General features: G+C 39.6%; 1 protein-coding gene across 3 annotated transcripts in view; it reads left to right on the forward strand.

Moving 5' to 3' along the window:
• Positions 1–19,087, forward strand: part of LOC106941882 (protein FAM65A-like) — a 30,605-nt gene extending 11,518 nt beyond the window's left edge. The window contains exons 1-3 of one of the 3 annotated variants that reach the window (XM_015025024.1): positions 1,363–1,575; positions 18,109–18,232; positions 18,847–19,087. In XM_015025024.1, the coding sequence (XP_014880510.1) occupies positions 18,135–18,232; positions 18,847–19,003 (255 nt within the window). In that variant the 5' untranslated portion in view covers positions 1,363–1,575; positions 18,109–18,134 and the 3' untranslated portion in view covers positions 19,004–19,087. Of the gene's footprint in view, positions 1–1,362; positions 1,576–12,308; positions 12,677–18,108; positions 18,233–18,846 lie in introns of those variants that run through there. The other 2 variants (XM_015025022.1, XM_015025023.1) reach the window with 2 other exon arrangements.
• Positions 19,088–20,766: the final 1,679 nt, after the last annotated feature.

The raw sequence follows: 20,766 nt of genomic DNA on the forward strand, positions 1-20,766 counted from the left end.
TGTGCTATCTGGGTAGTTCTTCCCCAAACCTTGTCCTCAAATCAAACTGACCTGCGTTTTTTCAGTTCAGCAAACCCCCGTTGATCAGATGTCAATTAATATCATGTGTGCTGAATTAGGGAAATGCCTAAAACTTGTAGGGCCTGGAGGACCAGTGCTGAAACACGCTGGATTCAACGTTGACATTTCATTTATTTGATGTCAACCACAAAACAACATTGATTCAATGACACAGTTTCAACGTTAGTTAATTGGCTAGAATCGAATGGTTGTTTTATAGTTGATCCACCGTCAGTTGTCGACCTCAACCATACATGCAACCTTTGTGATAATAATTCAACATTAAATTAACATCGTGTGCTATCTGGGTAGTTCTTCCCCAAACCTTGACGTCAATCAAACTGACCTGCGTTTTTTCAGTTCAGCAAAACCCCGTTAATCAGACGTCAATTAATATCATGTGTGCTGAATAAGGGAAATGCCTAAAACTTGTAGGGCCTGGAGGACCAGTGCTGAAACACACTGGATTCGACGTTGGCATTTCATTTATTTGATGTCAACCACAAAACAACATTGATTCAATGACACAGTTTCAACGTTAGTTAATTGGCTAGAATTGGATGGTTGTTTGATGGTTGATCCACCGTCAGTTGTCGACCTCAACCAAAAATCAACAATTCTAACTATAATTCAGCGTTGATTTAACGTTGTGTTTTATCTGGGATGTTTTGATCCAGGATGTGTATAGTATCAGTTCTTCTTATCAAACTGGATGTTTGAGTCTCTGAGTGGCTGGTCACCTGTCAAAGCTGTTCAACCTGCTGCATCTCACCTGTCAAAGCTGTTCAACCTGCTGCATCTCACCTCTAAATCAGCTTTTCAAGCTGTCCTGTTTAACGTTGCTGCAATAAAGATGAATGTTGTAACAGGTGATAATATTTGGCTTGGGCAGAGTGTGAGAATTCTCCCCCACACCCTCCTGCATGCTGTTGCTTTCTCTGTGAAATGAACAGGAAGCCCATTTTTCTTTTTGGAAGGTCACAATGTCTGATTACCCATTTTTGCTAATGATCAGACCTGAGCTAACAAGCTGCCTGAATTAGATCCAGATGTGTGGGTAGAACATGTAGATCAAGTGGAACATGGACGGTTCGCTCCCAGGTGTGCAGACTTCATGCTACATGTGAACTGATTAGCTGTTTATTAGGATCAGAACCAAATGCTCAGCCTGTAGGACCACTTTTTTTCCAGTTCTCTCTCTCTCTCTCTCTCTCTCTCTAGCAAATATTTACCAGTCTGACTAAGGTAATATTTGCTCTGCCAGTCAGCAGGTTGTGAGATTAAAGGACCCTTTCCAAAAGCATTTCAACCTGAATCATGGATTTTGCTGACATATAAGCTGTTACCAGCTCTATTTTGTACACATCTTCTGTGCTGGGCGTTTTTGCTGGTTGTACATGTGAAACCTTTAGGACACTGTTAGTTCACATGTGTAGCTTGTTGCCTGGGAGTGAGAGCAGCTGCTGGAAAAGAACGTTCTGGTCTGGAAAGAGTCTTCATTATAAAGTAGTTCAGGTAATCACAGAGTTTTACTACCTGCATGATTTTTAATCCCTTTTTATTTCCCATCCAGAGCATTGATGTTGCTTTCGGCTGTGTTCAGGATTCTAAGTGAGAAAAATCAGTTTTGCAGCTTCAGTGTCAGTGGATTTATTTTTAGCCTTTTCTTGTTAGGCTGAATAGTTGAAAACATATTTCAAAATCCTTTACTGACCTAGAAACACATCTTTGAAAACAATGTTTTCAGATTTGAGCCTTCTTCTTAACTCCTCCAGCTCAGCGAATGGAGCTGGTAACAGTTTGACTTTTTACTCACTTTTTGGCAACTGTCTCAGTGGGGAGAAGATCTTAGGAGTTTCCTGCTTTGGATTAAAAAAAATTAATGTTAAAATTTTCAGCAATCGTGTAAAATACACAGTAATGAACAGGAAAATATTGCCTTTTGAAGTATGTTTGATTCCACTCTTTATCAGTTGAAGGGGATTTTGATCCTTTGTTGTCCATGCTTGTCCTTCCTTGAGAATTTTTTGTTTTTCCTTGATTTGTTTCCTCGACAGAAGTGACCAAATGCTGCCTGTAATGAAGAGGTCTTTATTACTGGGACTGTTTTTATTTAAGTCACTCGTACAGTACCTTAAGAGTACCTTTTGCACTTTATTTACCACTGTACTTTAAGCATAATTTTGCACAGCAATAACCATTTGCACACAAGAAGTTTTATCTATTTAATATTTTTTGAGTATTTTAATAATTAGCATGTAGCCTTTTGTTCCAGGTTAGGGTTGTAACAAGGCAGCATTTTGCAGCTGGATTTTCAGTGAGTAAAGCACTAAAGGTATATTCACCTCTAGAACAGCATCAGGAACATCTCCAAAGACACAACTGCAGCCTTAAACAGTCTCAGCTGTGAAAGACCAAACCACCTTTAATTCACAGCGGACTTCACCAATTTACAATTTATACCGATTTTAATAAATGCATTTTCCAAATACAAACACACATTCTTATTTACTTTTTATAAATATTTTATGTTTCATCCTTACACCATAAGTACCATTATGAAACACCACAAAAACCACCACAAACAAACCATCCCCCCCCACCCGCTTTTCCTCTTTGCCTCCCCCTGATCCTGTAAATGGTGGAGAGGACACAGTACAGACAGGTGAGCTATTCTATCTTAGCTATCTTAGCACCTTCACACTTTAAACATTTGCTTAGGTTTTACTAAACAGTAGCCCTTCTTTGCTCTGAGTAATGATTATCCTCCCTTCACAGACAACCACCTCACCTCTCAGTGTGGAGCAGCTGCACAGAATCCTGAACAAAAGGCTACATGCTAATCATTAAAATACTCAATAAATATTCAATAAATAGTTAAAATATCTTGTGTACAAATTGCCTATTGATGTGTAAATCTATGCTTAAAGTGCAGTGCTAAATAAAGTGATAGTTGAAGTGCTAGTTTTAATAAAGAGCAAAAGGTGCTCTTAAAGTGCTATAGAAGGGACTTAATAGTCCCAGTAATAAGACCTCTTCATTACACTGCCACTTAGCCAAAATAATATGGAATTGTCAACCTGAATTTACGTTTAAAGTATCTTCTTTCAAGTCTAAATAGTAAATCTGCTCAATGGTGCCTCATCAATTCTAACATCATGAATGGAGATCAGTGTAATGAGTGAACATGGTGGTTGCAGTGAAGTATTAAAAAGGGCCATCTTGTAAGACAAACGTGTATAACACATGCAGGAGTATCTGTAAAAGCAAGTATGAAAAACAGTTGTTGAATGACAGTAGAGTGGCTTTCAAAGAAAAGACATGATGTTATGTTGAATAGCAGACACTCAGTTGCTCTTTTATAATAAGAGAATAAAATCATTAACTTCTGGCTCGTTATATTCTCTTGTGTTCCCGGATTCAATGTTTCCATGATTTATGTTCTTAACAATAACCAGATCGTCTTTGTTCTAATAATTACTCTGTTTACTCATTTTCCTTTGTGATTAGGACTGCTGGTCAAATATTTCTTCTCACTGCCATTATCTGATTGTCACAGTTTAAACAGCTCAGAAATTAAATTTGCATAAAATAAAAACTGTGTTAGTGCCTCATTAGCAGTGTTCTGGTCCTTGCTCTGTTCTGCATGTCCTTTTGAGTGGAAGTTAGCTAAAGTACTGTTTTAAAGAGACAACGTGTTTATATTTTTGAATGATCTGAACAGGAAGTGATTTTATCTTGACAAACTAAAGTAGCCCTTTTTGTAGTTGGATAAGAGGTGAAGATTTTGGGAGAAGTTATTTTGTTCTATAATGAGCTGTCATTTAACACAGTGTTAAGTTGTAGAGACATTGATTGGTCATTATAATGAAGCAAAAGCTAATATGGACATATTGTTAAAAGGCATTAGGAGTTCAAAGTTTGAAAATGACATTGGCTAATAGATCATGTGCTCCTCTCATGATCTATCCATGATCCATCAGATTCGGGGTCTGCAGCTTGAGCTTGAGTCAAGTCTCCAGTCTTTAGAGTGAAGCTGAAGTCAAGTCTTTAAAGTACATTTTCTACTTTAAACACACGCTGAAGCTGTTGTATCATAACAGGTCTGAAATTCACATTTTTGGTGCAAAAATGGCCCATATTTCAAAATAAATGGTATTAGTACCTCCTCTACCTAGTCTGGTTACTGCTCCATTAATGATGTAGACAGAGGAAATCTTATGGACTGTGCAGTTAAAAACATTGAATCACCGATTTCCCAACCGGAGTGTGTTCATAAACCTGATCAGTAAAGCAGACACTGATTCTATGTTGTGTTGCCAATAACACACGTTTAACCTTCTGGTTGTCCCAACACATATGACAAGTTCAACACATTTGCATGTTACTGTACTAAAATCTGTAGTTTTATGTAAGAAAATGTAGCAAAGAGGGAGACACCTTGGAAGACTTTTACATTGAAAAATACTTACAGGAAATACTGATCTGTGTTACCTGGAAGGTTACACAATGACCAGAATTTTTTCATAGACAGTTAGGCTGGTTCCACCGCATTGTTCTCAGCAGAGCTGTTTTACCGTATCTGAATCACTCTGCCTGAGCATTGGCTAACAGGAAACACCTTGCTCATCTGGTCTCTTCTTCCTCCTTCATTTAGTCTCCTCTGCCTGTTTTGTTTTTCTTATAATTACAGTTCATCATTGGCAGTCGAGAAATGCATTTTCCTCTGATGTTTTTAGGCAGATGATTCTGGTTGGTAAGATTATGAGGAAAGATGAGGCTTTAGCTGGCCAATGCTAGTTCCTGGTTTCTTTTAGCTCAGTTCTGACTTCTTTTTAAGGAATACAAATAAAGTAAATTTTATGTATATAGCACCTTTTGCAAATAAAAATTACAAAGTGCTTCACAGATAAAACAAGCTGAAAAACAAAGATAAACAGATAAAATGCAATGATACAAAATAAGACATCAAGTTAATTAGCTAAAAGCTTTTATTCATAATAATTTCTTCAACTGCTTTTTGAAAGAGTCAGTGAAGTCAGACCAACATAAAACCAGCAAGAGACTCTGCAACTGCCTGAAATGCCAGATCCCCACAATCTGACATATCAGATTGTGAAATGCCAAACTGCATTTGGAGTTTTAATCCAAATTCCTGGATGAAAACACCCTGCATTTGGATATAATACATGGTTCATGTTTACATTTCTAAGTGAAAGCACAAATCCCATTCCTATCTTTGATTTTTATTAAGCTTAAAATAAGAAGCATCAAAATTCTGGTTGTCGATGTACTTACAGATGGAAAAGTTTTAAGATTTATGCAATTTCATGACGACAGAAAAGTAACTGTCCAGATCAAGCTGATCAAGGGAAAAGAGCATCACTTAGATTGAGGAAAAATTTGTTGTTGCGGCTGTAGCTTAATGGTGGACAACCAAAAAATGGGCTCTACAATCTACTGTAGAGACTGTTGTTTGTCTTTGTCTTTGAAAATAACCATATTGTCACATAAAAACATGTGGTTTTTATGTGAGCATGCAGAGTTAATACTTAAAGATATGGCAGGTGAAGCTGATTATCTTTTGGTGAATAGCTAACAAACTCCAATCTACATGTTCCTGAAGAGATTAACTTTCTGCAGGTAGTAGAGTTGCCCTTAGTTGGTTGGTTCATTTAGAGCAGGGGCCTGGAACTCCAGTCCTCCAGGGCCAGTGTCCTGCAACGTTTACACTTCCCCGGTCCAGCACTCCTCAAACGGCTGAATTACCTCCTCAGTATGGAGTCAAGTTCTCCAGAGTCCCGCTAATGACCTGAACATTTGACTCCGGAGTGCTGAAGCAAACACATCTCCACTCCAGCCTCAAGGGCTGGAGTTGCCCACCCTTAGTTTAGAGCCAAACTGGTGTTTGTGTTGCATATTGTGCTACTTTTCAGATTCTGGGAGTGCCCAACTAAGTGATGACCTCACCCACTAGAACTTCAACTCAGTTGTAATGGAAAACCACCCAAACTGCTTAGAGTAGAGTTGAACCAGGTCAAGCTATTACTAGATGCATTGGAAAAGAGCAATGGAGATCCTTGTTAGTACTTATAGATGTTGATGTGTGCTGCTGTAGAGACTGTTGTTTGTGTTTGTCTTTGAAAATAACCATACTGTCTCTCTTTGTGGATTGATTGACATAATGTAGTACCAGGAATAAGACGGGTACTCAGGCTACAATAGATAAGCCAAGCAGTGTCCTGTTGTAGTGTTTAGAAGAAGCTCTATCAGGCTTGGGTCCAGGGCTAGGAGTGTGGAATGTTATAGAGAATTCCTCCTCTGTGGAGTTTCTCTCCCCCACAGGGAGAGCTGCTGTTATCTCTGAGGCCTGTTCTACCGACAGAAAGCTGTCCACTGCACATAGTTAATGCCTGTCCATCTATGTAGAAATCAGGGTCATGCAGAGACCTTTGGAGGGACAGGGGCTTAAAATTTAAAACGGACACAGAATAAGATCGAAAAAACACAGTACAAAAACATAACAACAACCCATATTAAAGAAGATTCTAATATTTAATCAGATCATACTATGTCACTGCCATCATGTGGGGGGAATTCAAAGCAAATATAGTCTATATTTTCCCCGACAGGTATAAAGTTGCTGTTTCTGCTGCTGACAGAGCCGGAGGGCTGTGCTAATCTGAAACTGTAGTTATTAAACAGACCAGAGGAGAGAAGGTCACTGGTTATTAAGCATGTTATGAAATAAGCAAATTTGCTGCTATTTTACTAAATAAACCCTAATCTCCATAGCACCTTGGCTGCAGACTGCTTTAAAGATCAAAAAATCTCAAAGGAGTTAACTTCATAATTTTTCAATGTTAGCACCGCTGAAATCTAGAATTGTAAGGTTAAGAGAGAAATTATTTTCATTAGATTTTGGCATCAACAACATGTTGAGAAACATCCTTGCATTTAAGTTTAGTCAACTACTGTGACAGTGTCTTCACAGGTCTGCCTAAGAGAATCTTTCAGAGGTCTACTGAAGGTCAAGGGCCCCTGTAAATGAGTGAATTGTAACACAGACCATAGATCTAAAACTTTAGCATTTGTTTATTGAGAATAAGCAAATGTCATTTAAATTTGATTTAATGGTTTCAACAGAAATAAAAAAAAAGAATTATACATTTAGGATTTAATTGGGAAGTTTACTTTGTAAAAATGCACAGAATCATCTTGATAGTTTGATTATTGTGTTATCATGGTTACAATCTGATGCTGTTACACTCAGCGAACTGTACCCTATGAGCGTCCGGGCGGGGTGGCGTGCACTTACACCGCTCAGTTCCCCACTGTCTGATCGTGACATCTGCCACACTCTTCCTAAGCGTCACGCTAAGACCCGGGAGGTTAAACCTGAACTAGGTCCAGATCATTTATGTTTTGCACCTGCCTTCTTAATGAGCTCCTCCCTCGTGCTCTCAGCCGTGTTGCTTCCTGCAAGCTCTGTTTTGATGCTGCCAGTTACATCATCAACAAGCATTACCATAGTTAGCTGGTAGACTGCAGATTTTTATTGTGGGCCAAATTTCTATTGTTTCTAGCGTATTCTGCTTGCATCGTGCATTCCTAGTAGAGAGTGAAAAGGAATGGTGAGAGATCCCACACTGTAAAAAATTAAACGTAGATTTTACGGTAAAATGCCGGCAGCTGGGGTTGCCGAAATTCCACCATAAAACAAAAAACAGATTTTACCCATAATTATTTTTTACGGTTGAATTTCAGCAACCCCATTTGCCGGCGTTTTACCGTAAAACAAAAAACAGATTTTACCCATAATAATTTTTTACGGTTGAATTTCAGCAACCCCATTTGCCGGCGTTTTACCGTAAAACAAACCAAAAAAAATAAATACAAAATGTACCTGTATGTCATAATGGAGTCTAATTTCTTAACCCACCAAGCGGACAACAGAAATCATTTACATAATTTTATTGTAAACACAAAATAATGACCAACAATCGGGTTCCGGGGAAAGTCTGCAATCTGGATCACCGAGCACTGGAATGTAAAAAAAGAGAGATGGTGAATTCAGGGGTCGTGGAAAATGACAGTGTCAGAATAAATGGACTGGTCTTACTTGGGTGGAGGAAGGTCTTGTCCGGGGGGAAGAATCACTGTGGTTACTGGGGTTTGGTTCAAGTGGAGGGTTGCTGCTTCACTGACGAAGAGGCTGTGGTGGAGGGTGAACAGGTAAGCTTTGGAGCACAGGAGGTGAGGAGTGAGTGAGACTGATGACAGGGTATCCAAGGAGGTTTGGTTTACTGTGGATGTGTCAGTGGAACTCTGGCAACCAGTGGGTCCACAACGTCACGAGGAATAACCTGAGGAAGAGGCACAAGGAGATATCACTTGAGATCCACAACAGGAGATCACAGTGAGAAGCACGAAGGGCTGGAGTACCACATACTGGCTAACACTCTGGATCTGAAGTATCGGCAGCTCCGTCCTCATACACTCCTCCAGATGATCTGATTAATTGCAGCTGTGCAGGAATCCAGGAGCCACCGCAGGCCCTCAGGAGGGAACCGCTTCTTGGCACCCTCTGGTGGTAAAAGAGGGGGAAAGCAGCAAAATGGAACCACTCCAACAACCCCGGTTCCCAACACTGTAAATTGTTTTTATCCCGCCTGCTGGCGTTTTACCATACAATCTGTGTTTTGTTTTTTTGTTTGTTTGTTTTTTTTACATTGTGGGGTTGCCAGAATTCCACCATAAAATTACAGTAAAATACTGGTTGTCAGTATTTTACCGTATTTTGTAAAATACGGTAAAGTTCTGTTGACCAAAACTTCCAGTATTTTACTGTATTTTCTAAAATAAGTAAATGTCTGTCAACTACACTTGCCGGTATTTTACCATATTTCCTAAAATACGGTAAGATACCGGTAGCTGTGGTTTTGCTTTAGTAAAATTGACCATGTCCTTTTGGTAAATTAAAGACGCTGACGGTAGTGAAAAATTAGGTGGCATCGCCCTTTACCCAACTTCACCTTCTTCCAAGCAGCAGGGACTACCATACAGTTCTCTAAATGTATGACAAATCTATGTTCGACCTAAAATTAAATAATCCCAAATACATCATTTAATCAAACAATCTCATAATGATGGTGGTAGGAGTTTGCCCTGCAATTGGTGGATTGCCAGTTTGATACCTGGTCTACCTTTGAGATTTCAGTTTGATATGTTAAAGTCATTATAGATTTAATTATTAAAAAACAAAGCAAAGTATCACACCAGCATTCTAACTTTTGCAGTCTAGTTTATGGTTTTACATCATAGATATAAATATCAGCAAGGGGTGCTGCAGTGGCGCAGGGGTGAAGCACAACCCATTAATTGAGGCCTTAGTCCTCATGCTGGTGGTCACAGGTTCCATTCCCAGTCTGGCAACATTTGCCGCATGTCATAACCCTCTTTCCTTTCAAATAAAGGCTACTATAGCCAACAAAACCTTTAAAAACTGACTAATTCTATTAATTTTAAGGTAATTAGCTGCAGGCAGTATTACAATATTTTTTTAATGAATTTTACAATTACTTAGATTTTTACAATAGATTTCTCTGTTTTCTACATTTCAAAATCACTTACAATATATGTTTATGGAGTTATTGTAATTCCATGGATTTTCTACAGTAATTAAGTGCTTTTTATATTACAGTCAGTAACCGTAACTATTTTACCATTTTTTGCCGTAAATTTACGGACTTTTTTTTACAGTACAGGGACCCTGCAGGAGAGAGTGACCTTTCACTATTATGAAAACTTATAAGAGACTTTGCAGTAAGCTTTTGTTTTACAGTTTTGTTACTTATAGATGTTGTTCTGAGCAGATTAAACTCCTTACTACAGCTTCTGATTAGTGTTCCTGTTTCACATGGAGCAGCTTAACATGTAGGGCTGACCTAATGGCACAGCTGCTTTGCATGCTCTACCTGCTCAGCATAGGGCCAAGACCCAGTCAAACTGTAACTTCCACTTACAGTTTGACATATAAAATGATGCTGAATACAACCTGTCAGTTTGAGCTCTTTGAAATGAGTACATTGCAAACTACATGTTTATTACTGAATACTGGTACTGAAGTACAAAATGAAACATGATAATCATGTTTCATTTACTTCAGGTGGTGTGTGGCTCTATCTGACCATGTTATAGTGGCTACATGTTAGTAAGTAGCCTAGAGCACTCCAGTGACAGCTAAGCCGCTTACTGGCCAGCTGGAGATTAACTGGAAAGTCCCCATTTCATAGGGGTCCACAAACAGACACAACACATGCACACTCGCACAGAGCCAGTCATGTAGGGCTTAGTAAGGCAGGAACAATCTGCCAGCTCAGTATCAAGCTTTTTGTACTCCTCTAGAATAAATAAAGTGATTGAATGGATCAGGGGTCTGCAACCTGGGGCCCCACAACCTCATTTGGCTTTTTGGGCCCTTTACAGAGGCTCCTAGCTTTGCATAAAAATATGTACAGAAAAATAATAAGAAATAGTTTATCACAAAAATGTAATCTATTGTACAAATCATGGCCACAAATAGTACTGGGGTATTATTTATTTAATTAAATCAATTACTCTTTCTTGTTTCATTGGTTTTAAACAATCTCAAGTGACCTTCTGCTGTTAAAACATTTTTTCTGTCCAAAACTTAGAAAGAGAAATGAAAATTACAGTTAATCAAGCAAACTTTTTTAGATTTCAAATGTCAGAGGCTGCAGCGTGTTTCTTCTAGGGGTCATGGATGTTTTGTGCCTCCAAGCAAACCCTACCAAACGTTTAACTCTTCCTGATGACAGAGTCAAAGGAAAGCCTAACAGATCTATATTAACATAATTTTGTTTTTGTTGTTAAACACATTGATGCTTGGTGAGATGAGATAAGATGACTCTGATGCTTATTAACCACTGCCTGCAGGTATTTTATAGAGAGAAATGAGGAGACGAAACAGGAGGAGGTGATAAGGTACAAACTTATAAGGTTGGCAACTTTTGTCAAACACAAATGTTTCTCCATAATTTTACTTCTCAAGCTGAATCTATGTTTAATGTTTAAAAATCGCATGACTTGTTGCCTCATCACTGGAAGGTAGTCAGTTCGATTGTAGACTGTGTGAAATTTGCATGTTGATGATGTGAGAGAGATGGTGAGGCAGGGTAGGGCTGTGGAGTGTATAAGCAGAAAAGCAATGTCCACAGTGTGGTCATTTTATAAGTCCATAAAGTATGTATTATCAGCCATAACTGCAATATTAATATTAGATATCAATATTAGCTTGAATTTTATATTGGTGTACCAATGTTTTTAATAGAGGGCTTAGTTAAAAGTATGTTTAATACCTGCCTAGAGACTGTTACTTAAAAGTAGTTTATATTTATTAGATATTTTACAAAAACTGTTTCTAGAGGAAAAGAGCTGGTAGAGACATACACCAAAACACATAGCTGCAAATAAAGTGGAGGATAGTTTTCAAAGTGCTGATTCAGGTGGACTGAACATAAATACATGCCACACTTTTCAGGTTTATGATTGTTAAACACTATGTATCATTTTCTTTCCATTTCACCAATTCACAACAAAACTCACTTTTGTTGTGAATTTAGCTGATAAACCCAGCCCCAGATCAGATGCCACAAAGCAAATGTAGACCCAACTCTAAGTGTTTATCGTGAATGACTTTTTCTACCTTGATTTGGAGAGCTACTGTGTGTTGTCCATAAAACACACAACCAGTGTCCATCCAGTTGGATAAGAACTGACCTTTCTGTGGGCCACCATCCAGTCCTCCACAGAAAGGAAAATACAGCTCTTTATTTTAACATATTTTCTGTTATTTCCTTTAAACTCTTTACTCACCACAAACATTTGATGTCAAAACCCCCAACTCATCTCTAAGCAACTCTGCACTGAACCTAATTTCAACATCTACCTACACAAAAATAGTTACTGTTATTGTCTATTTTTTATGCATATTTGTAAATTAGCATTTTACAAAACTCTCTCCAGAATTGTTTATTATATTTATCTTTCATTCTATTCTACTTTGTGTCCACAGTGTATTTTAGCATTTCTATCAAAGGCAGAAATATAAGGGAATATGTCATTATATTGAAAACAATACATGCAGTTGAGAGAGGGAGGGACAGGAAAAAAAGAGTGATGTCAGCAGGGAAGAAGAGAAGGGAGGACTGCCTTGCTTTTTCCTGTCTCCAGCCCCCTCCTCCCTCCTCCTCTTATCAGTGTGCCAGAGAGAGAAAGGCGATCAGTAGGAGAAGGAGACGGATTAACAACTAGCACTGAAGCCATGGGACAAGATGAAATGAAAAAAAGCTGGGATTGACTGCAAAGAAGTGAAGGAAACAAAACTTGTTTACTGACCAATACTTAAAGATCAGCAGATGCCAAGACGAGGGAAGAAGAAACCAAAAAAGGAAAGTAAAATTAGAGAAGAAGTTCAGGCATAAGGGTCAGTGCTAGCAGAGAGGAACTGGTGCTTGATCAGGAAACAGGTGGAGCCATTACAGAGAGACACCGGTATCCAGCATCACAACTACCATGTACAGTGGATATGGAGGTATGACCAACTCACTGAGACTGTCTGAAATGTCTAACTGTGTCTGCAGGACGGCTTCAGGTTGATGGCTTACAGGTCTGTATCTTATGAAGTGAGTTCCTTCCAAAAAGCTGAAATTCTAATTATTCAGAGGCCTGAAATGTCTTCATTAAGACATTAAGAAGACATTTTATTGACTCAGTTGAATAGGTTGTCCCACTCTGGTCACATGGCTGTAAATGACGGTGCCACTGCCAGTACAAAGTCACAGCCTGGTTCTGTTCAGATCCAGATATACAGAATCTAAACAGATTTTATAACCTGTTTAGATTACAGATTGTGGTAATCTCACCACAACAGTGAGATATGATTCATCCAGTAACAACACTGACATGTACAGAGCAGTAAAAGATTTTTGTCCCTCTATAACCACTGTGAAGATGGGGTCTAAAACTACTGACTGCAGGAAGGACAAGGGACACGGTGCAACGTCTCAACCTCATTTTGTTGTTCAGGAGAAGTTGGCTTTAGACTCAGATGTCCTCATGACAGAACAGTCCCAGACTTGTAGTTGTGTCCTGTGGACTAGGAGCTAGCATAATAGTGATGTTGAAGACAGTTTCCAACATTTGAAGCTAATTTTCATTCTGATTTAAATAGCTTGTTAAATTTTGGCAGCAGAACAACTGAGCTGACTGTCGGGTAGCTTCTGTACAAGTATAAAAAGAATCGAGTTTAAGGATCTGAACTTTAGGCCACTGAATTTTAGTCACTCACTCCATCGAAGTCGGCCCTCAGCCTGGACAAAGTTTAATTTCTGGTGTTTGATGATGATGGTGTTTCTTGACTTGTTGGCTACGTTTGTCAGATCATTGTTTTCCTCCCTGGTAACTGATCAACCACCAGAACATCCAGCTGCTTCTCTGTCACCTGTTTGTCAGTCTGGATTTGAAAATCCAAACTTTTCATTTCGTTTCTAAATTATGGTGTCTTGTTTTGGCTTTGGACCCTCCAACAGATGTTACTGTATACCATAGCAACTTTTGTGTTTCCTGTAGATTTTTCCAGCCTCCATCATGCAGCTTCCAGCTTCAGGGCCTCCTGGACGGCCTGATCTGGGGTCCGGGATGCTGTGGTAGACCTTGATATGCTGCACTTCACTATGCTGTAGCTGCTACTCTGCTCATGTTGGAATTTTTCTTTCTTTGTCCTTTTCTTCCACATGCTATTAAATGAACCCCCTCCACACTTTCTCCATGTTCTTAGATAGATTATTTTTTTATCACAGTATTTTTTACCAGTGTATTTTTTTATACAGTTTCATAAAGAAAGTACAGTTTCTTTATGAAACTGTGTTCTTAAGGAAAATACATTTTCTTTATGAAAACTGTATTTATATTTTAGTTATTTGGTTAGTGATGTGTTTGATCATTAAGCAATGAAATGATCTGTTTGATGTACTGATACACAAACAAAGCTTACTCTTCTTGTATTTTCTAATCTGGTTGTTTCATTTTCTGAAAATGCTGCAGGGTTTGTCTCTGTGACTCAGTTTCGCCAGAACTGAACTGAACTAATCTTTTTCCGGGCCCTGCCCCTCACAGGATGTTACTCCCCCTGGGATTTCCTTCTCCTAAAGACAGTGACGTGAAGTGTTCCTTTTTTCAGCCAGTAGGTTTGGTCATTTGATGAAAGCTCTCCAGGTTGTTGGGGTTTTTTTTCAGTGGGTCATGCAGTAAATTTTTTGGGGGGAGGAGAGGGTGGCATTCCAGAATTGGCTGAGTTTTACGGTTGTCTGAAATTCTTTCAGTTTAATTCTGAGATTCAAAGCTACAAACAGCTGCTTATATTAAACAACTTGTTCAGAAGATCTGATGGTTCCAGATCTATCAGAGAGGGTCTATATAAAACAAGATAGCTGTCAATAAAAGAAAGCAGAGGTTGTAACAGGTTTTTGTGTTTTTTGTGCAAAGACAACAACTTTGGATAGACACAGTCGACTAAGTGGATGGAAACCGTAGACCTGGGTGGGTCATTATTGTGCTGGCTAACACTGTGAGGGGTAGGAAGGTGTGTATATGTGTGTGTGATCAGAGGGGAGGAATGGTTATCCAGAAAGGTCTGGGAGAGAAAGGTCAGACTGTTCAAACAAAAGCTGTAGTGTCACATGCTCCATGAGCTCAGAGGCCTTCAGTGTGGCACATCCAGTGGTGATGTGGGATCATCGGGAGCTGTGACTGGAATCTGTTATCAATGGATAGAACTGATCAGGTACGCAACTCTGCAGTCTGTAACATATTTCACCTGAGATGACTTTACTCAGCTCTTAATGAAGTTAATAGGATTTGATTATTAACTGATTATTAACTGAAGTAAAACCACGCTCTGACCTAACTTTTTATTCTAATATTCTCATACAGCAGGCAAACAGTTTTTATGACACATAACTATGAGGAGATAAAGGAGGGAAGAGCCTAGTGTGACCAGCTCTTCTATCAACACTTCTTGCTGGTTCAGTTCATTCCACTTAAATGTGTTCACCTTGCTAAACTTCCACTCCTCCTCTGTCACTTTGGTAGTTAAAATAGTCAACAAATAATTTTGTCCATCTTAAACATGTAATATTATTTCCAAGTTGGGAAGTGCAGCATGCATTGCTGTGTATATGTTAGGATTAGGTAGAAAGTTTGTTCTGCTTGTCTCCTTAATACAAACTACTTTTCTAAAAGGATCAGATGAACATTATGGTCCTGCTATAAAGAAGGTTTTTCCTTTAGTTTGAGCAGAGCAGAGCTGACCTTTTCAGCCTTTTGGGCTATCTTCCTATGCTAGGTTTCCTGTCAAAGGAAGCAGTAACATCTGACTTCCTGTAGAGTTCTGACATTTCCTGTGCTGTTAGACAGCGTGTAAAGGCCCTCTGAGCACTTTAAGAGAACAGGACACCGGATACTGGAAAGGACAAGGTCAGAAAACAGTGCTAGCTCTGAGAAAAAATATTTGCTGACTTAACGATTAAAAATGGAAAAATGTTCCACATGAAGAGTTTCCACCATGGTAGAACATCAACAAAAATACATTAAGGATTACCAGCTAGATGAAATGTAAGCAAAACACTTATTGAACCTTTTAAGGTTCCTTTAGGTCATCATATTAAGACATTCTAGAATCTAGATCACCTACATTGTTTTCTAATCAGTTGTGTTTATGTACAACAACATATGCTACCATGCGGTGCCTCAGAAGTACTCATACCTCTTGAACCTTTTCACATTTTGCCACATTACAACCAAAACATTTTGGGGGGATGCATGCGATAGGCTGTGTAAGATAAAAGCATAAGAAGTCCCATTTTAGTATACTATGTAGGAAACAGAGCAAAAATTGGAAAGAAGGCTCTGCAGGGCTTCCCCCAGAAAACCTGCTAAGCCCGGTGGTAGGGACACCACTGGGCTTAGCAGGTCCACCAGCGGCCCACGGTGTGTTTGTGTTAAGAATGATTAAAGTTACAGAAATCCGAAGGTGCACGAGCAGGCAGCATAATTTGGAAATAATAGCTTGCAAAACCAACAGGCTGGTTCTATATCGAGCTGGGACATTAGTCCTCTAATCCTGGAAATGTTCTTCAGGTGATAGAAGGTTGACTTTGTAACTGTCTTTACGTGACTCTGAAGGTTCAGGTCAGAGTCCATCTCTACACCCAGATTTCAGCCTGATCTCTAGTTTCCAGCTGTAAAAACTGAAACTCTGCATTGACTCAAGATCAGGGGTGTCAAACTCCAGTCCTCAAGGGCCACTGTCCTGCAGTTTTTAGATGTGCCACAGGTACAAAACACTGGAATGAAATGGCTTAATTACTTCCTTCTTGTGTAGATAACTTCTCCAGAGCCTTGCTAATGACCTAATTTTTCTATTCAGGTGGTGCAGCAGAGGATCATCTAAAGGTTGCAGGGCAGTGGCCCTCCAGGACTGGAGTTTGACACCTGTGCTCTAGATGGCTCCTCTTTAGGTCCAAAGACAATAACTCTAGTTTTCTTTCTGTTCAGCTGGAGAAAGTTGTGGGACATCCACACATTTAACTGTTCGACGCACCTGTTAGAATGTCAGATGCTTAGAAACCTTGAATGGGTTTGGAGTCACCTGGTGACATCGTAATGTAGAGCTGTGTATCACTTGCATAGCTAAGGCAGCTAATCGTATTTCCCTCTATAACCTGAGCCAGTGGGAGCATATAGATATTAAATAAGAGAGGTCCAAGAATTGAGCCTTGGGGTTTCTCACATGTGACTTCTGTCCTTTCCTTTGGCGTTTTGACTAAAGTCCAAAGGGTTGGAGTCCCAGTTGACGGCGTCTCAACTAAAGTTCTACAGCTTTTTATTTCTCTTTCTCACTGTTTATTACATGCTGTTTTTACTTTAATTATGTAAAGCACTTTGAAATGCCTTGCTGCTGAAATGTGCTATACAAATAAAATTTGATTGATTGATTTGATGAGAATTTTCCCATTGAAACAAATAAATCCTGTTCTTTATGTAAGATTCGAACCAGTTGAGTTCTGGACTGGAGAGTCCGACCCAGCTCTCCAGTGGATCCAGTAATATGTCATGACCAACACTGAGGTCCAACAGAACCAGCACTGTGGTTCTTCCACAGTCTGTGTTTATATGAATGTCACTGAACACTTTGACGAGGGCAGTCTGTGGTAACCATGGAAACAAGACTGAAAGACGTCAAAGCGATTGGTTATAGTTAGAAAGCTATTTAACTGTTTAACATCCAGACAGCAGGAACTTGAGCTTAATTAATTTCTAATTTCTTGGTTATGTAGCTGAAAGTGAGTCATTTTTTCTCCATTTGTTATGTTTGGGCATAGCATTGATACTGGGATAAGTGTGGATGTGCATATTAGGACCCGACAGTGAAACAAAGACACAGGTGATGTTAAATACATAGAGGTTAATTAAGGGGTAACAAGAGACAGCAGGAGACAATCAAAGGGAGACGGGACAACACAGAGACTCAATTAACCAGAAACATATGCAAAAAAATCAAATCCTTACATAATGAGTTTTACGACATTTAAGTTCAGCCCTATGGCTGAGTTGTCTTGCAGATCTAACTGTTTGTGCATTTCTCCATGGAGACTTCTTCTTACCAGAACAAATCTCCATGTTGAGACTTATGTTGATATCATGCAAAACACTTTGAATTTCCTTGTTGCTGAAATGTGATATTCAAAAATTTTGCCTTGCCTTTTTTACTTTACACTTAGCGTTTTATATTATTTCTGTATTTTTTATATATTTATGCAATAATCTCAGTTCATTATATTAAAAAGGGAAATGCATTTAAGTCATGTTTGAATTGATTAAAACTCTTCACTAGGTGCATGCAAAGAACTGATAGCAAATGAGAATGGTGTGGAATTGTTTTTGTGTTTTGTCTGTTTAATGCAGGGAGTCCATCGCGAACTCTGTCCACCATGTCTCTGTCTGTCCGTCCAGTCAGACGCATCACATCCAGGTCCATCACTAGGAGCCAGAGCTTCACTGGAGTTAACACCCAGGAGAAGCCTTACAGGTACACACACACACACACACACACACACACACACACATGTTTGCGTGGCTATCTTTGTGGGGACTTTCCATTGACTTCCATTCATTTCTACTAATTTCTACAGGCTAAACCTTACCTTTACCCTTTTCCTAACCCTTACCATCACATACCTAACCCATACTCTAACGAAAACTCAATTCACACCTTAGTCCTAACTCTGACCCCTGACCCTAAAACAGGGTTTCCCCTTGTGGAGACCAGGCTTAGGTCCCCACAAAGAGCAATTGGTCCCCACAATGTAGTATGTGTCAGGAAAATCGTCCCCACAAGGTATTACAAATAAACGCACCTGCACAGTATTCAAATACAAGGCCACACACACATCTTGTTATCCTAACATTCCAAGACATGATGATGTTTATGACAAGATCAAAAGATGTTTTCTATCATTAAGCTGGGATTATGTTGGCATCCACTTGTATACTTGGCATATACTTGTATATTTTTACAAGTATGTTGTAAAAATATCAGAGATGTTTAATCTGCATATGAATTTATAATGGCATGTTACTGATACTAGTTGATGGATTTAAAGATTAGGACATTCATCAGTTGTGTTTTTTCTGATGCTACAGGAACCTCTCGGTGTTCAGCACTCCTGGTATCAGCAGGAAGTCCAGCCGAGCAAGTGGACTCTTCACTATGTCTACCAAAGCCAACCCACCACCGAAAGTTCCTCAACCAGAGCGGCTGGATGAGGTCTACAATGCCCTGAAAAAAGGCCTCCAGTGAGTAGCTGTCATGATTTGGTGGTTTGAGAGGTGGTGAGGATTAACGCTGAGACCCAGGTTATGGTGATGATGATGAATTTAATAAAGAGAGCTCAAACACAGTCCAACACAGGCGCCACGGCAGAGAGTTAGCACACAGCTAATTACCGGTAGCAACTGAAAGAGAGGACTGAAAACGAGAGCTGAACCAACACAGGACTTTACAGTTCGACTGTGGTGGCAAGCAGACAAATGACATACGACGAGGATCCGACAAGAGACAAAGACAACAGGTGGGACTAAATACACAGGGGTCAAGGAATGAGACACACCTGGGAAGCAATCAACGGGGAAGATGCAGAAACAGAGACTCAGGACAGAAACTGAACACAGAAAAACCTTACAATAAATACACAGAAATACGGATCATGACAGTAGCTGCTCCTGTAGAAGTATCAAACTGCAGAACTGTCTGTCAACATACCTATTAAAGACTTAGAAAAAGATTTAAAATCTCATGGTTTTATCTTCAGGAGCATCACATCACTTTGCATAATATAAACAAATTCCATCTTTCAATCTCATATTGATAAAATATAATTTTTAACAAAATCACTGGTGACACATTACATGTACTCCCTTACTGTTATCAGAGAGACCGTTATTAAACTTTAGAAATCAGTTGCTTTTTTTCTGTACATGGAATGAAGCCCCAAATTATTCCTTCCTGTGACAGATTTAGGTTTAAAGCAATATTTTGATTTGACCAACAAATTGCTTCTGACTGGGAGTAATAATAATGTCCAGAGTTCAGATCTGAATCTAACAGAAAATCTGGGGCAAAAGGTTACAACATTGAAATTGAGCTATCCAGTGTGGGTCCTTAGGCAAGACCCTTGGAGCTATATAGCCTACCTCATACCATGAGAGACATTGATACGCATAACATGCACGCTCAGACGTCGCCCGGCCAAACAAGGTCTGCGTCAGGCGCTGGGGAACCAGAGCACCCTGATGATAAATGGGCTACTGGAACAAGACGGAAATGGGCGAGACGAAAACATGGATCTGTTGGAATGCTACTACTCAAGTAACCCTAGTCAGAGGGGCTACATGCAAAGACTGTGGGAGGAATGGTTAGTTCGACATCCCCAGTCGACACTAACTGCCAAACAACTAGTAGCTCAGTGTTCCAACATCCGCAAACAGCAACTGCTGTCACAACTTGAGATTGACGAGGTACAACACAAATGCTACGGCAAGGGGGAGGAGCCAGGACGCCAGGTTAGAGGGGAGGTAAATACAACTACCCACCCAGAGACTGGGTATGTAGCCACAGTAATGAACGAACCATCTGAGCTGAACGAGGCAGCAACTGACCTGAGAGAGAGAATCATGGCCCGAATGAACACCAGACAACCCCGACGCCAATTACAACGGCTGAGTGAAGTACCATCAGAAAGTCTCATTGAAGATGTGAATGCAGCATTGAGAACGATCCCTACCAACACCATAACAGAAACCAATGAGCTGATATACAACTCAGCATCAGTGATCCTTGAGATGCTTGGCTATAAGAGCAACCATGAGACCCAATATCCACCATGGAAAAGACGGTTAGAGGCTAAAATCAAGATAACAAGGAGGGAAGTGAGCCAACTGTCAGAGCTCCAAAGGGGTGCAATGAAAAGACCAGTTCCTAAGAAGTACAGCCAGATGCCCATACCTGAAGAACTCGAAACTGCCAAACAAAGACTCCAAGCCTTGTCCAGCCGCCTAAAGAGA

Source organism: Poecilia latipinna, unplaced genomic scaffold (genome assembly GCF_001443285.1).
Source record: "Poecilia latipinna isolate Pla-1442-1.1 unplaced genomic scaffold, P_latipinna-1.0 Scaffold3921, whole genome shotgun sequence".
In the NCBI taxonomy this organism is placed as follows: domain Eukaryota; kingdom Metazoa; phylum Chordata; class Actinopteri; order Cyprinodontiformes; family Poeciliidae; genus Poecilia; species Poecilia latipinna.